We start from the raw sequence: 17,037 nt of genomic DNA, 5'->3' as shown, positions 1-17,037 counted from the left end.
TAACAGGAAATTAAAAACTATGAATTTTTAAGCAAATCTAGTTGAGTATATGAGTTACCACAAGTTCTAATTGATGTATGAACTTCTTTTAAACAATCACTTGCGGTCATAAACTCACAAACAGGTAGATTGGGGCAAACCACCTAAAAGATCAACTAGAACAAAAAAAGTATGCAAGAAAGTGAAGAAGACAAGTATTTGTTTCCTGAAGTTTGGATCCAACGATTCTACGTCTCCGTTGAGGTGCTCACAAAGAGCTGGGTGTCTCTCAACCCTTATCCTCACCGAGCGATAACAAAGATCGAGCTCGGGGCTTACTCAACCTTCCTCTTCATTTGCGGAGGCGAGGATGACCTTCACAAACTTTCTGGGGTACTCTATAAGCTTGGGTGCTCTCTGGGTAACGCCTAACCATTTAGGAGCTCAGAGCTCCATGAGTAACGAATGCGAGTCGACGGCTTGACGATGAACTAAAGTGCTCAAAAAGATGGATTTAAGTTCACTAGCACTCAAACTCACTTTCCAACCTAAACTCACAAATCCTTGCTAGAATTAATGCACTAGAGGAGTGGGAGGGATCTAAAGAGGCTATGAAGTCTTTTGTCTCGAGTTGGTTCAACAGCACTGGTTGAAGGGGGGAAGGGGGTATTTAAATCCAACCCCAAAAAACTAGTCATTACAATACTTTTTGTACTGATCCAGAGTATCCGGGTTAGCCTTCGAAAGAACCATAAAGACCTCTGTCTGGAGCCATATCCAGATGGTTCGAACCTTCACCATATCTTGGAGTATCCAGGTCAACCCAGAGACTCCGGGTTAGGTACTCAAGCCCAAACAGAGAGCTCAACTCGGAGTCTAACTTGTAGACTCTAGGCCACTGACAAGAATTCAGATTATCCGGGACAACCCAGAGACTCTGGAGTCAGTACTTAGGTTCTACCCGAGCACCCCTGGCCAGAGCCTTACCCGGAGGTTCTGGCAACCCGGAGAGTTCAGGTTAGCCCGGACACTCCGGGTGCAAACAAACACTAAGACCTTCCTGGTGTTCGTGGAGTGATTGTGTCTCTCATATTTGGTCTAAAAGAGTCGTTTGAGCACTGAGATATCTTCAAATAAGCCTAAACGCATCCCTCTTGATAGTACAACATTCCTAAACTCAAGTTCGAGAATAAAAATAATTTAAACCTAATGAGTAACTACATGTCGCTTCTCTTTTCTTTTTGAGGGACACCAATGTCGTTTAACTTCTCCAATAAGATTGAAACATGTTCATAACTTCAATAAACATATTAGTCCCTTAATCATTTGTCATCAATTATCCAAAACCCACATAGGGGACCTAGATGCACTTTCAAAAGCGTCTCTGACCGTCCTCTTCTTGGCTGTTAAAGGAGCAATACAACTGAACAACTTAGGCACCAAGTTCTTGATAGACTGACCGTTGATCCAAAAATCTGACCAGAAGCAGGTGGAAGCATCGTTGCCTACCATGAAATAGGTTAAAGATTGGAACAAGGCCAAGAACAGATTGTCATGATGCAAAGGAAGGACGGACCATAGTTTAGATGCATCATTTCACTGCCACCAAAGCCAACGAAGGCGAAGGGCGATGCCAGCCAATTTGAGATCTTGGATGCGAAGGCCTCCGTAGCATAATGGCTGGTAAACACGGGGCCAAGAGAGAGCACATTTGCCACTCGACCTTACATTGCCAGTCGACCACAAGAAACTCTTTCTAATCTTGTCCACTTCCTTGATAATCCAGGAAGGCACTACAATGGATATCAGCGTATGAAGCGGGGTCGATGAAAGAACAGACCGAACCAGAGTGGCTCTCCCAGGTTTGGAGATGAGCCTAGCCTGCCATGTAGGCAGTTTAGCTGCAATCTTATCCACCAACGGCTATAACTGTGTTTTGGAGGCGTCCTGTTGTTAGAGGAATTCCTAGATACTGAGTGGGAAAGGAGACCAATATGCAAGGGAGCTCCTCCCTGATAGTGTTGATCTCATTTTCGCTGCAGCAAATGGGGAGAGTAGCACACTTAGCCAAATTCATATTAAGGCCCAACACCGCCCCAAAGAAGTCAAGGATGGCAAGGTGTGCTCGAATGTCCCGCTGTGTTGGCGATAAGAATAGGACAACTTCATCCACGTAAAGCGAGCACCGGTGAAGGATAGGACTATTCCCCACAGGCCCAATGATAGCCGCTTCACTGGCCAGAGACAACAGTCGTGGAAGAACGTCCATGACCATGATGAAAAGGAAGGGGGAGAGGGAATCCCCCTACCGAAGCCCCCTAGTGTGGAATATGGTAGACCCAGGAATGGAATTTAGAAGAATCCGAGTTGACGAAGAACTGAGTGTGGCCTCGACCATCCACACCATCGAGGGCCAAACCCCTTAGCTCTTAGGATCTCTAATAGGAAGGCCCAGTTTACTGAATCAAATGCCTTAGAGACGTCGAGCTTAAGTATAACCGTTGGCTGCTTCATCTTCTTGAGCAGTCTCGCAGTCGAGTGGATGAGCATGAAGCTGTCGTGGATGCAGCGTCTAGCGACGAATGCACTTTGGTTGCAGGAAATGAGAGAGCTGAGCCGTGGAGCTAGCCGGAGGGACAAAGCTTTGGAAATCAGATTGCCTATGCTGTGAATTAGGTTGATGGGTCAGAAATCGGAAGCGGAGGAGGTTGTGCTCTACATGACAACTTCCAATAACCAGGATAAATCTAAACTATCTAACCAGGACAGTTTGGTTTGCAGATATCAAATTTCATGATTGACCGCTAAAACTTCAGTTATTGGATGCACAACAAGGACTAGGGGTGTTGGCATTGGCACATTTCCAAGAACTACATCATCAGAATGCGGACGCCAGCAGCCATCAGAAATTTGTTTCCAGTGTACTTTATGTTTGCTTCAACATGAATTGAATACCACTAAGTCTCCACTCCTCCACTAGTCCAATTCGTTATCCTGACACAGGCACCTGTTTTTGCCAAATTTTTCCTCCAGATGAGCTCTAAACTCCTTGTATCTCTCCCCCTTCTGAGGTCACCTTTCCATCCTTGCATTGTCCAGACCAAAAGATCACACAAACTGCAGAGATCTCCTTGTCCAGTCCAAGAACTCACAAACCAGCCATGCCTGGGGTTGAAAGCTTGCTCCTCCTCTCCATGCTATCAATTCCCTTCTCCCAAGCTTGATCCATTGATTACCCCAGCCCCATTGCCAACCTTACTTCTCTTTGGACCAACAACAATGCTACTATCCCTTAAAGTGCAACCTACAACGACGGTTCCATGATCAGAGAGCCATACTTATCAGGCAGAACCCTGTCGGGTTTGGTCCATCCTTCGCCTGTGTCTTCATCTGCACTGCTCCATGCAATGTCTTCCTCTTTGCAGTCTTGTTTATATCCATTGATGATCCAAGCAACCCCGCTTTCAATGCCACCAGGCCAAGGGTTGTGTGGACAGCCAACAGGTTGCATCCAGTGAAGGAGAATGCATCAGTGCAGTTCACCAAGGACGGCAATCTCATACTCCGAGACTTCAATGACTCGCTGGGTCTGGTCCACAAACGCATCAGGCAGCCCTGTTGTTGGCATGAATCTTGCTGAGACTGGGAATCTGATTCTCTTCGACGTGTGGGAATCATTTGGGCAGCCAACTGACACACTCCTTATTGGGCAGTTACTGTGGCGAGGGAAGAGGCTTACTTCCACTTCCTTGGTAACAAACAGTACTCAAGATCAGTTCTATCTCACTGTGCTTGATATATAATGGCCTGTATGCTTTCATCGACGCAGATCATCCACAATTCTATTATCAGAAAAAGGTTTAATATTACTGATGCAATAGTTCAATCAAAGAAGAACATATCCTCTGAGCAAGCTAAGAATTGCACGACTTACATTTCCTTCTTACAAGGGAGCTTCTCAGCTTTTCTTAGCTCCAACAACACAGATATCAAGTTATTCGATATCTCCCTGCCTCTGCCATCTTCAGCACAATTCATGAGCCTCGAGAATGATGGGCACCTAAGAGTTTATGGATGGGATGGTATTTCATGGAAAGATCTGGCTGATGTTTTGCATGTGTATCCTGATGAATGTGCATACCCTACAGTATGTGGAGAGTACGGAATCTGTTCAGGGGGACAATGCAGTTGTCCAAGTGAAACTCCGGTGATGAGCTTTTCCATCAGTTGGATGACCGGCAACCTAACCTTGGCTGCTCACTAACAACTCCTCTGTCTTGTGACTTGATCCAATATCATAAGCTTCTGCTACTCCCAAATGTCACATACTTCAATTTTGCATACAATCGGACTACCAATGAAGAAAGTTGCAAGGAGGCATGCTTGAAGACCTGTTCGTGCAAGGCGGTCTTTTTCCGGTATCGAAGTGTTCCTAATGGTTCTTGCTAAAGATTTTCTCGCTCACGAATTACCAGCCAGAAATGGTTGGATATAATTTATCTGCGTATGTCAAGGTGCAGATGTTACCATCGCCATCAAGTAAGAAAATAATTGTAACTGCTTACCATGTCGGTGTTCCTGTTCTGGCTGCAGCCGTCTGCCTACTCATTCTCATTATCAGAAGAACAATAGCAAAGAGATGGAAGAGGATGATCCACTTCAAGGAGTGGCCGGGATGGGATGCCTACTCGGTTCTCCTACAATAGCAAAGAGGATGGAAGAGGATGATCCACTTCAGCTTAAAGCTGGGACAAGGAGGATTCGGGCCGGTGTACGAGGGAAAACTCGGAAATGTTAAAATTGCCGTCAAATGCTTGCCTGGTATTGGCCACGGAAAGGAAGAATTCATGTCCGAAGTCATCACCATTGGTAGCATCCGTCATATTAATCTTGTCAGATTGATTGGGTACTGCTCTGACAAATTCCACAGGCTCCTTGTTTATGAGCATATGAGCAATGGGTCTCTAGATAAATGGATCTTCAGAAAAATCAAAAGTGGTTCACTCAGTTGGGTAACTCGATATAAGATTATTCTAGACATTGCAAAGGGCTTGGCCTATCTTCATGAAGAATGCCGACAGAAGATCGCTCACCTTGATATCAAGCCTGGAAATATCCTCCTTGATGACAAGTTCAGCGCAAAGATCTCTGACTTCGGTTTAGCAAAGCTGATTGATAGGGATCAAAGCCATGTGATGACCAAAATCAGAGGAACAAGAGGTTACCTAGCACCGGAATGGTTGTCATCAACAATTACTGAGAAGGCTGATATTTACAGCTTCGGTGTAGTTGTGCTGGAAATAGTGAGCGGAAGGGAAAATCTGGACAACAATCAGCCTGAAGGGAGCAATAATCTAATTAATACACTGCAAGGGAAATTCAAGATTGGGCAAGTTCTGGATATAGTGGGCAATCAGGATGAAGATATCCAATTACATGGATCAGAAATGATAGGAGTAATCAAGCTTGCTGTCTGGTGCCTGCAGCGTGACTGCAGTAAACGACCAGCCATCCTGCGGGTTGTGAAGGTCTTGGAAGGTGCAATGGACACAGAAAACACTGCAGGCTATGATGCAACTAGCAAAATTGATATTTTTTATGCTTCATCCCCTCTATCCCCAGTGCCAGTGTCTGCAAGATGATATGTTATAGGGAAAGTAGGAAAGCAAGACTCCTTCCAATTTATTTGCAAATTTTGTGTGCAGTGCTTTTTTGTAAATTTGTTTCTTAACATATTTAATGTGTGAATGCAATATGAAGTTTTATTAATTCACAATTTCCCAAAAGCATAGCAAGAGAAGAAGAGGTAGTTTCAGTTTAACGTATTCTCTATAATTCACATAAGGTATTTGGTCATCTACGGAATCCTGTATGCTCTGTCATAGCCCTCCTATATTTCTCCTATTTGATGTTGATACAATATTTCTTTTTCTCTACAATTTACGCCAAATAAGCCCAAATGAACAGCTGTACGGATACCAACTGCAACTCAATAATTGCCACAAACAGAATTCACTTCCAAAAATGTTTGCCATCATTAGATTGGAGGATTTTCTTATTGACTTGAGCTGTCAGGCGAAATTCTATAGCAGCTAAACAAAAGACAACAATTCACTAGGCTAATGGGTCTCTATTTGTCAGAAAAAGAATGAAGAATATATCATAGCACGCCTAACCAACCAAGTAGATATACCACAATAACTCTGTGATGATAATGGGATGTCCCAAAACATCCCATCACGGTAAAAAAAAAATGGTTGAAGCATCTAGAAGCATACCATTTGTCCATGAAATTCTACTACTAATTAAGTTGATCTTTGTGCCTAGCAGGAAAAAGATAATCTCCTAGCATCGCATTCCAATTTACCAGCATATCATTATTACTCACTACTAGAGAAATAATTTACATAAACGATTAAAAATCCCGTGTGAGATATTTTTTCGAACCTTTTGTACTAAAGAGTATATATAAATCAGATTTATACAGATGATTTTAAACCATCTGTACAAATATTTAGTACAGACAGTTCCACATTATAACGGTCTCCACTAAGTTTCCTAAGCTAAACTAAAACCGTTCTAAACTAGAATAGTCCATACAAAAGACTAAAACTGTATGTACTACTAATATAGACGGTTGCAGTTTGAAACCGTCTATACTATAGCGTTCACTTTGTTAGAACTATTTGTTGTCACTTTCTTAAACGGTTCTAGCTTAGAGCTGTCTATAATACTCTTTATATAGATAGTGTCGTAGATTTGTTTATACAGTGTTATCTCGCTAAATAGATTATGTAATAGTGACCCCTTCATGGTGATGAATCCGTAAGCAGATAACTTGAAAGAAAAACAAGGTAACTCCACCAATGTCCAATGTAATTCCCTACAGACCACCTGAAACACCTGAAACTTGCAAGGAAACCAATCAACAAGTATGGCTTGATCGAAAAAAAGTAAGCAACCAAGCTGCTCTTGGTCACATGCCATGGCAATGCCAGCGCCCGTGCGTGCATCCAGGCCAACTCTTACGGTCTTTACCAAGACGAAGTCGCTACACGACTCGGAAAATGTCATGGGAAACGTGTGCGGAGAGGGTACCACGCCGTCGTCGGCCAAGAAGGCCCGGTAGTGTCCGGTCATGGAGCGACCCATCTCAAGTCCTAATTGCAAGGGCATGTTTGATTTGTGTCACTAGAGTGGTAAGTTAAAATTTAGTCACGACTAAAATTAAGACATAGTTAAAATTTTGGTCAACATAGTTTTTTAGATTGCAACCAAGCTAAATACCTAAAAATGTTGCTAAATAACTCTAAGTAGTGACTATAGCACGTGGATCATACATGATACTATTTTTTTTATCACCAGAGCATAGCTAATATAGGTCATGTTTTGTTGATTAAATTGCGAGGAATACGATAATTCAACCAGACTATAAATTAGAATCACAGTTTGAGAGATACGGTCGTTTGAATGTTATGCTCCAACCATTAATGTGCCACGTGTCCTTGCATGGATTTGGCTGGCCAGGGCAGCTCGGGCGAGCAAATCCGGCGCCCAAATCTTGCTGGCACTTCGTGAAGGAACCAACTGGGCATGCCAAAATTTTTTTTATGCCTACCACATATTGACTTAGAATCAAATAGTAGCCAAATTTTATAGGCATTACCAGTTTTTAGCTTGATACTGTTTGATTTATAGTCCAATAAAGACGGACCAAATATTGGCCATAGCCAATTCCAAGGCAATGACAAAATTGAGCGTACAAAATGATGTTTGGTTTGTAATCAAGCTAAAATCAAAATAGTGCTAAAACCGTGAATATGATACGTGGGTCACGTATGTTATTATTTTTTATTTTTTAAAATATAGGTAACATGTATCTTGTTTTGTAGATTAAACACAAGAAAGACAATGGTTTAAACGGATCACAAATGGGATGCATAGTTTAGAAAATATAATCGTTTGATGCTTGTTAACCCTTAAAACATGACACATAGCGTCGGCAACCTAGTCGGTTTGACCGACGGGCAGCTTGTACGAACTGCCAAGCAGCACGGATGCCGTCCTATCCTAAATACACATCATCCTTAAAAAAATGGTAGTCTAAATTCATAAAAGTTTTTGGCATTTATCATAAGAACATTATGATAGGTTTATAAAAAAAAGGAAATATGTAGGTTTACCTAGCACAATTTAGCATATAAAAACATCATAGTAGATGGGCAAAAAAAATCTCTTATTATATTACACATTTCACAAATTTGAAGCACACTTTTTTGAATTGGCTTAAAAAGTGGTCCAATTCTTCGGGCAGCAGGGATAGATTTGGACGCTTCTAATTTTTGCAAGCATTGTGGCAGGAATTGCCAACAGATGATGAACGGTTAGAGCTCTCTGATATAAATTCACTCTCTAGGGAAGTGATTCTATGAGAAAAATGATTATATAGCTGAAAATAATTATTTAAAATAGATTTTAGAAAGGAAGTGATTCTGATGAAATGAATCAGATGAAGTTGATTTTTTAGCTACAACATCTAGTTCATTTTAAAGGATAAGTAGAATCACTTTAGAAGTAAAAACTATAAACTGTTGTTTGACATAGCTTCAATAAGAGCCGGACTACCAGGTCTGCCCAAAAAAAAAAATCCCAAATTTTACTCACATTGCCTTTGACTGTGCCTAACTTTTGGCAACGAAACACTTTCGGCCTGTTCTGGTGGGCCGAACCACATGGATGGACCGGGTATAGGCCCACCCAAACAGGCACTACATCTACGGAACACGAATCTTGAGGCTCCACTGGACGGTTGCCATTGGACGAGGCCGGTAGTGAGAGCCGTGGGCGTGCCGTGCGCGCACCAGACCACAGGAATTTGTGTGGCCCGCGCCTCCCTCCCTCTCCGTCACTTCCACCACTCCAGTGGCATCGCCAGTCATCGTCGTCGCGCGGAGCGATAAGCAGCGTCGGTTCCGGGCGCCGATGGCGTGGTGAGCGGGTGGGGCCCGGCTTCTGGAGTCGTCGCGTCCGGGGAAAGGGAAGCAAGAAGATGAGCTCCTCATCCTCCTCCTCTTCCTGCTGCTGCGGCGTCGTGTCTTCCTCTCCGGTGGTGCTCTCCAACCCGCGGGTGAGCGCGCTCATGCCCTCCCTCCCTCTCGCCTCGCGGAAAGCGTCGAGTTTTTTTTCCCTCCTGCGCTAGCCGGAGGGCAACGGATTCGGCTGTCGGCACGAGAGCTGCGTCGAGTTCGAGCGGAATCTTCGATGTGATGTGTAAACCGAAGTCCCATTCGCGAAAGATATCGAAACCAATTTGTCAGGTGTTGGATCGAGAAATCGTTATAGGTTTAGCGTCTAGCGAGTAGGGAATGGTGGACTACGAACTAACCAGTGTTCCAGAATTATTTCTGTGTTTTTATTATTTGATTGGGGCCAGAGGAGCAAAAATGGTCCCATGGTCTAGCGGTTAGGACATTGGACTCTGAATCCAGTAACCCGAGTTCAAATCTCGGTGGGACCTATATTTTAATTTATTTTTTCCTCTTCTGATTTACTGAAAATAGGTAGTGCCCAGCATTGGTACATTGAAATCGGTAATTTCTGTGTGATGAAATCCTTATAACGTGAATCATTTGATTTCATTTTTTCTTTGTCATCAGGGAGGATTCACTGCTAGATGCTCGGCAAGAACAAACCGGAAGGTGCTTTTCCTCGGTTCAAAACAGTTTCCACGGATCACATACAGCCCATCAAACCGTGCGTCCTCACGGTTGTCGCAGAGAGCTGTAATAGCTTTTGCTGGACAGCAACCTTGGGACGTCAGCAGATTTGTCAAGACTTTGTTCTTCTTCAACGGGCCTCCGAATCCTCTCAAGGTTTTGTCACTATCTTTTGAATTTTCTGTTTGTTTTTTACTTATCTTCAGTTTGGGATATGACGTGTTGATGTTTTTGCTTTGATTTGTAGATTGTAGAGTCTATCATTAGCAGTTTCACTAGCCCTGCTTCTAGTGAAGTGCCAAAGAAAATGGAAACATCTAATGTGGTACTGGTCACTGGAGCCACTGGTGGTGTTGGGCGACGGGTGGTCGATATCTTTCGGAAGAAGGGGCTACCTGTTCGAGTGTTGGTATTCTTCTATCGACCATATTGTTTTGGCATTTTCCATTTGTTACATGAGCAGCTGCTCTAGTCCTTATGACACATTTATCCCATTTTTTTGAGTTCAGGCTAGAAATGAAGAGAAGGCAAGGAGCATGCTGGGACCGGACGTAGACTTGGTAGGCCACTTATTTTAATTGAATTTTTTGTTCATGCTGTGCTGTGGGATTTAATTTTAATTAACTGCACTTCTGCTCCTACCTCAAAGCAACGAAGCAAAATCTTGAATTGTCACAGCTACTGTGGATTAGCAACTCAATGGCATTACTTGATACTGTTCAGCAGTTTCATTGCCTGGCATAGACCGCACTGTTACATGTTTTGAAACCTCTTAGTTGGCATAAAGGGAAACTATGGAATTGTATAGTCTGATATGACAACAGAAACTTGAGTGCTTTTTTTCTAACATTTATCTAAAGGTGAATATAAAGGACTATGCATTGATCTGCTGACATAAAATGTATATTCTGATCTCATAGCCTATGGTTCATGTTGTCATTGATATCACGATAAATACTCACCTGCAAAGAATCATGTCATCCAAAATTACATCTTTAGAGTTACTGGCTTACTACTGGTATCAGATCATAGGAGATGTTACGAAGGAAGATACACTCGATCCTAAGCTTTTCAAAGGGATCAAGAAAGTAGTCAATGCAGTTTCTGTCATAGTAGGGCCAAAGGAAGGTGATACACCAGACAGGCAGAAGTACAAACAAGTATGTCATATGCCCAATACTCTATGAGATGTGAAACTTTTATGCATTCTATGATCTGGCTACAACGGCGTGACACTTCAGTCTCGTATTCATGCAGGGCATAAAATTTTTTGAACCTGAGGTAGCGTATCGAAATGTCTTCTCATGTATAATAAGTAGCACTTGGTTCTCCTAAAAAAGGTAACTTTTGCTTTATGTAACCTCCAAGTTCACTACATTACATGTTTTTCCAATCAGATCAAGGGACCTTCGCCTGAAATGGTTGAGTACATCGGAATGCAAAACTTGATTAATGCCATAAAGAATAGTGTTGGACTGAGTGAAGGGAAACTGCTATTTGGGTTCAAAGGTACACCTTACATTGCTTGAGCAAATTAAAAATCTCCATTCAACTCATTTGCTGATTTGCGATGGCATATCCTGGATTAGAGACATTTGCAGTGGCAAATAAAAAATAGTCCCTTTCATATATGTAGTCTGGCACTACTATGTTCGCCAAGGGCCTCCATGGCTCCATAGTGCCACAAAAGTCACAGTTAGTACAAAAGATACCACCAAGTGTGTCACTAACATATGAGCCTGGGACCACGTAATCCTATTTCCATATGTACGTATGCGTAATTGATCATTCAGCTATTATTGCATAACATAATACTAGCCAATCCTTTTAGTATAAAAGCTGAAGGAAATCCACTTTTTTTTTGTAACTATGATATGGTTATACCTTAAATCAATGTGGTTGTTTACTTTTCTTTATGAGTTTACTTTCCTTAGTGCAACATGCTCATATTATGTAGGCAACGTATCTGGAAATATTGTGTGGGGAGCACTTGATGACGTTGTAATGGGTGGTGTTAGTGAAAGTGCATTCCAAATCCTACCAACAGGAAGTGAAACTGGTGGACCAACTGGATTGTTCAAAGGTATTTTTATTTTCTTTCTTTAAACCTTGTATATGAGATGTTGGATTTGCTTGAAATGTCTCCAGTCTAAGCTATCCTATGCGTCACCTTCATCTAGGTACTGTTTCTACTTCAAATAATGGTGGGTTTACTAGTGTAAGGACAAAGGTAATTACTTTCATATATTCTGAGAATAGAAAACTACTGCTATACATAGAAATATTATTTGCGTGCTATGTTATGTGAAATAACTCCGTTCAGGGTTCTTTATTTGTCAGTGAATCCTATTTATAGTGCTGTTTGATTGTCAGCAGTATAATATTTTATTCGGATTGCAGAATTTTACTGTGCCAGAGGACCTGTCAGCATATGACGGTATTGAATTACGACTTAAAGGTGATGGGCGGCGGTATAAACTCATTATAAGGACTAGCTTTGAATGGGATACTGTTGGCTATACGGCAAGCTTTGACACCACGAAGAGGGAATGGCAAAGTGTATGTCATACCATGTTGTCAATATCTTCATTGTTCATTTCAGTGACTTATAGCTATGTTCTTATTTCTGGATCAGGTTAAAATACCTTTCTCTTCTCTGAGACCTGTATTCCGTGCTCGTACTATGACTGATGCTCCACCCTTCGATGCAGGCAACATCACTTCACTACAGGTATCTTTTTCTGTTGTCTTTTTGTAAAATTTGAGGACTTACTAAACATTGATCTAAAATTGATGTGATAATTTTGTAGCTTATGTTTAGCAAGTTTGAATATGACGGAAAACTCAACCCAACATTTACTGAAGGTCCATTCGAGCTTCCTTTTTCAAGTATTAGAGCATACATACATGAGCCAATCACTCCAAGGTTTGTCTATCTACTAGTTCCATTAGATGACATCAGTACAACAGAATAAATATAACCACTTCATTTTTCAGTTTCTTTTTTGGAACTCATCAGGACTATTTGAGCTTTTTATACACAGGTTCGTTCATGTGAGTTCTGCAGGAGTTACAAGACCTGAAAGACCAGGTCTAGATTTAAGCAAACAGCCGCCTGCTGTCCGCCTGAACAAAGAGCTTGGCTCCATTTTAACTTATAAGTTGAAGGCATGCTCACTGTCTTAAAATCCTAATTATAAAAGTTGAAGGCCTTTTTATTTCCCTGACACATCACAATTCTACATAGTTTTTGTAGCTGCTATTAAACCCTGCATATGCATATGCATGTGACTACTTAAGATGTAGACCGAGCAACAATGCTGCACATGTTGGAAAGGACGTCTATCATGTTGGTTACCATGAAACCCTTTATAACGTCTGTGTTGGCCTTTCAGGGAGAAGATTTGATTCGGGAAAGTGGTATTCCTTACACCATTGTGCGTCCATGTGCCTTAACTGAGGAACCAGCTGGAGCCGATCTCATATTCGACCAGGGGGACAATATCACAGTATGTATAGGAAGCATCGTCATCATTAGATCCCAATGAGCACTTTTTTCCCATGATCAAAATACATTTCTGTTACATTTCAGGGAAAGATATCAAGGGAAGAAGTTGCCCGCATTTGTGTAGCAGCTCTCGCAAGCCCAAATGCAGTGGGGAAGACTTTTGAGGTTAAAACCCTGTAACTTGTTTGCAGGACTATTAGGGCAGAACAGAACTTAATGTCATTTATGTTCGGGAGAAAGCTAATGGATGTAATTCCTGTGATCAGGTCAAGAGCACTGTTCCATTTAGTGAACCGTATGTAATTGATCCTTCAAATCCCCCTCCTGAAAAGGACTACGAAGTGTATTTCAAAGACCTCAAAGAAGGCATCACGGGTAAAGAGGCATTAGAAACAACGCCTGCTCAAGTCTGAAGAATATGTTGAGTGAAGAATACAATCTGCTTTGGCATATATATCCTGACATGGTAATTCTCCACTCTTAAGTCTTAACATAACCACTAGGAAGATATATGACATTATAATGCTTAGTTTCACAAGCCAAGCTCAGACCGATCCCAACAACTAGCAGAGCATCTCAAAGTTAAACTGAAACTTGCAATAGCTGTAGTGTCTAATGATTTATAGTGTCAATAGCTGTAGTGTCTGATGATTTGTGATATAATCCTGCTGTTGCCTTCTTTGCAGGTTAGATCCTTTCTGGAAATCGAAAGAAACGCTTTCAATATGTAATGTGAAATTAGCCAAGAGGGACTATGTATGTCCTCTGCAGTTTGCATTATGTTTTCTCTTATGTACATTACATGGAGAGAAATAAAGTCAGATGGAACTGCAAGATGACATCTGGATGCATATCTAGGCTACGGTTTTATTATAGAAAAGATCAGATGCCTGTATATAAAACGTACCTATTGAAAGGTACTAAAGTTGTGGGCCGGTACCATAAAATGGTGGATCGGTACCAATTAAAAGATTAAGTTGTGGGTCAGTACCCTATTTTAGAAAGAGAGGCAAGCACCGTAAAACTTATATATATATATATATATTGCTTTTCTTTTGACTGGATTCGGTAGTGTAGGTAATGTACCTAGATAGACCATTTAGTAAAATCGAATAAATCATCAAGTCCTGGAAAAGAGAGGCTTGCGCGGTTCCTCTTTTTCCTGTAATATTCTCACAGATGATGGCATGCCAGCATGATCTCCCATTGTGCAAGTTGCAACTGAGAAATAACAAGCTGAATTTGCCCAGCAGAGAGAAAAATAGTAACGTGAAAACAGAGTATATTGAAACGAGCCCCCAAAAGAAAGGAGGTATATATGCCGAAGCCGACAACGCTGGATCTTTCAAGAAGTAATAGCTACAGCATTGCATGCAACATTGATGTATTTTGCATACTTATCAGGACTCTGAGCAAACTACAAATCAGTGAACGCACCACTACATACATGCCCATGAGTATCCTACCGGCATCTTTACATTTTCACAGTACAAATTACTATTTTCTCAGCAAAAATTACGAAGTACATTCCTTTTTTTTAAAGTAACGTAGAAAACTCCCATAATTACATGAACAGACTCCCCCTAAACTGCAGTAAGAAATCACGAGCCCCATTACCTTCTCAACACACCCATGATGCGTGAATGCATTTCACCAGCAGCAGAACAACTGCTGCATCGGAAAACAAGGACAGAAGTCAGGAGTCAGGATGAGCAACGTCTGCAATCTGTGCCATAATGCTTCAGACTTCAGAGACAGAGTATACCGTACCAACCTTCCTCCTCCAGCTCCGGCCGTGCCTCCCTCGGCCTCTGCTTGAGGCAGCCTGAGCGCTGGCAAGGACCTCGGGCCGCAGCACCAGAGGCGACCAGAGGCCGCTCCTGCCGTACTCGAACCCGAACTCGCCGGTGTCCTGGAACTTGCCGAGGAGCTCGTCGGACACGTCCCTCGGCACCATCTGCACCGTGGCACGGCGGCCTTCTTCCGCCGGTGACGGCGGTGTTGTCGAGGCCGCACCACGGGAAGGAGAGAGGCTCATGAGGTCGAGGAGCGACGGCGGCACCGCACGGCATATTGGCATGTCCATGTCGTGATCAGGCAGACAAAACGAGAATGCATGAGGGAGATGAATGGATGGGTGGACAGGTGAGGGAAGGGAAGAAAATTCCAGTTGCTTTTTGCCGACATGCAGGCTATAAGACTATTTATTTACAGTGAGATTTATGTTGAAAATATTAGTGAAAAAAATTATAGTAAATAGATGAAATATTAAATAGAAGTGATAAAGAAACTAGATAAACCATGCGTGTGATAGAGGGTTGGCTTTCCCGATAGGTGAGCTGTTGTGCTTGCTTGGTCGCCGGGCAACTGACAAGGTGTGTGCTTGTGGGTCTGGGAGGAAGGGAGAACAGAAAGAATCTTCCTCTGCCTATACTGCAGTTGTGGGGATTGTGGTTAGGATGGTGAAAGGACCTGATTTGGATTCCTCTTTTTCTTTGTTGGTTTCAGTGTTCTGCACCCTGCGTGCCTCCATCTGGAATGCGGGAATTCTAAAAGAATAATTTTTCAAAAGAAATCTAAAGAATTCGGCAGGAATTAAGCTGTTTTCTATGACTGCATGATTGTGACCATGTGATTAAAATACTTACTCAAAAGTCATTTGGATTTTGACTTTCCTCCCAAAAGTTATTTTATTGAAAAAAAATCCCAAAAATTTGATTTTATTGAAAAACATCCCCAAAAATTCAAAAAAAATTAAAAAAATCACAAAACATTCTAAAAAAACTAGAGACAATTATTAGACCTTTTGTGAAATTTATTTTCAAAAATAATATCCTTTGCATCATATTTCATGGAGAGGAAGTTTGAAAAGAAAAGAAAAACGTGCAGCTCATTTATTAATTCGAGTTAAATGCATAGTTAATTATTTACTAATCAAAAAATCATGAAACCAATTTTTTTAGTCTTCTTACATGATCCTCTATCTTCTAAAAATACATGAAATTTTGAAATAGTTATTATAACGTGCAGGATTTAGTAAATGTGTTGCAGATAGATTAATTCATAACTAATCCATAACACTCCTAAAATTAGTGAAACCACTTTTATTAGTTTACTTAAACAATTATTTGTGTAGGAAAAATAATGGTATACATGACAAAGTTAAAATAACATGATTTAATAAATGAGCTGCATATTTTTTTTTTTTTTTCAAACGTCCTCTCCATGAAATATGATGCAAAGGATATTAATTTTGAAAAAACAAATTCACATAAGGTCTTAGAATTGTCTCTAGTTTTTTTAGATTTTTTTGTGATTTGTTTTAATTTTTAAAATTTTGAAGGTTTTTGCAATAAAGTCAAACTTTTAGGAGTTTTTTTTCTAAAAACAACTTTTGGGGGAAAAATCAAAATCTAAGTAACTTTTGGGTTTTTTTTTACATTTTTCCCTTTCCTATAGGTGAGATGTTGTGCTTGCTTGGTCGCCGGGCAACTGGCAAGGTGTGTGCTTGTGGGTCTGGGAGGAAGCGAGAACAGAAAGAATCTTCCTCTGCCTACACTGCAGTTGTGGGGATCGTGGTTAGGATGGTGAAAGGACTTGATTCGGATTCCTCTTTTTCTTTGTTGGTTTCAGTGTTCTGCACCCTGCGCGCCTCCATCTGGAATGCGGGAATTCTAAAAGAATAATTTTTCAAAAAAAATCTAAAGATTTCGGCAGGAATTAAGCTGTTTTCTATGACTGCATGATTTCGACCATGTGATTAAAATATTTACTATTCAAACACGGTGTTGGCGTGGAATTGGGTAATATCTCGTTAACACGGGTTTGTCAAGT

General features: G+C 41.4%; 2 protein-coding genes, 1 non-coding gene and 1 pseudogene across 8 annotated transcripts; 3 read left to right on the top strand and 1 right to left on the bottom strand.

Moving 5' to 3' along the window:
* Window positions 1-3,104: 3,104 nt before the first annotated feature.
* LOC133920635 (G-type lectin S-receptor-like serine/threonine-protein kinase SD2-5) lies at window positions 3,105-5,621 on the top strand (annotated as a pseudogene).
* A 3,173-nt stretch (window positions 5,622-8,794) lies between these two features.
* LOC133922360 (protein HIGH CHLOROPHYLL FLUORESCENCE PHENOTYPE 173, chloroplastic-like) lies at window positions 8,795-14,042 on the top strand. 2 transcript variants are annotated; one of them, XM_062367658.1, is made up of 17 exons: window positions 8,795-9,106; window positions 9,636-9,851; window positions 9,943-10,104; window positions 10,205-10,255; window positions 10,721-10,855; window positions 10,953-10,976; window positions 11,093-11,204; window positions 11,653-11,778; window positions 11,876-11,925; window positions 12,096-12,254; window positions 12,331-12,426; window positions 12,506-12,621; window positions 12,740-12,863; window positions 13,091-13,204; window positions 13,288-13,368; window positions 13,470-13,669; window positions 13,895-14,042. In XM_062367658.1, the coding sequence occupies exons 1-16, from the start codon at window positions 9,029-9,031 to the stop codon at window positions 13,614-13,616; spliced, it is 1,791 nt and encodes a 596-aa protein (XP_062223642.1). In that variant the 5' UTR covers window positions 8,795-9,028; the 3' UTR covers window positions 13,617-13,669; window positions 13,895-14,042. The 2 variants fall into 2 exon arrangements, with proteins under 2 accessions (XP_062223642.1, XP_062223641.1); XM_062367657.1 differs by having other exon boundaries at window positions 13,890-14,042.
* Window positions 9,425-9,496, top strand: TRNAQ-CUG (transfer RNA glutamine (anticodon CUG)). The gene has a single exon. It is a non-coding gene; the product is annotated as a tRNA-Gln (tRNA).
* Window positions 14,043-14,468: 426 nt separating the features above from the next.
* On the bottom strand, window positions 14,469-15,638 carry LOC133922361 (uncharacterized). Of its 5 annotated transcripts, none has more exons than XM_062367661.1 (2): window positions 14,969-15,638; window positions 14,469-14,874 (listed from the first exon to the last, which is right to left on the bottom strand). In XM_062367661.1, exons 1-2 carry the CDS (start codon window positions 15,287-15,289, stop codon window positions 14,854-14,856), a joined length of 342 nt encoding a protein of 113 aa, XP_062223645.1. In that variant the 5' UTR covers window positions 15,290-15,638; the 3' UTR covers window positions 14,469-14,853. The 5 variants fall into 5 exon arrangements, with proteins under 5 accessions (XP_062223645.1, XP_062223646.1, XP_062223644.1 ...); XM_062367662.1 differs by having other exon boundaries at window positions 14,469-14,871; XM_062367660.1 differs by having other exon boundaries at window positions 14,469-14,871; window positions 14,974-15,638.
* Window positions 15,639-17,037: the final 1,399 nt, after the last annotated feature.

The sequence above is a fragment of the Phragmites australis genome, chromosome 6, assembly GCF_958298935.1.
Source record: "Phragmites australis chromosome 6, lpPhrAust1.1, whole genome shotgun sequence".
Classification (NCBI taxonomy): domain Eukaryota; kingdom Viridiplantae; phylum Streptophyta; class Magnoliopsida; order Poales; family Poaceae; genus Phragmites; species Phragmites australis.
This window is presented reverse-complemented; position numbering and strand designations above follow the sequence as displayed.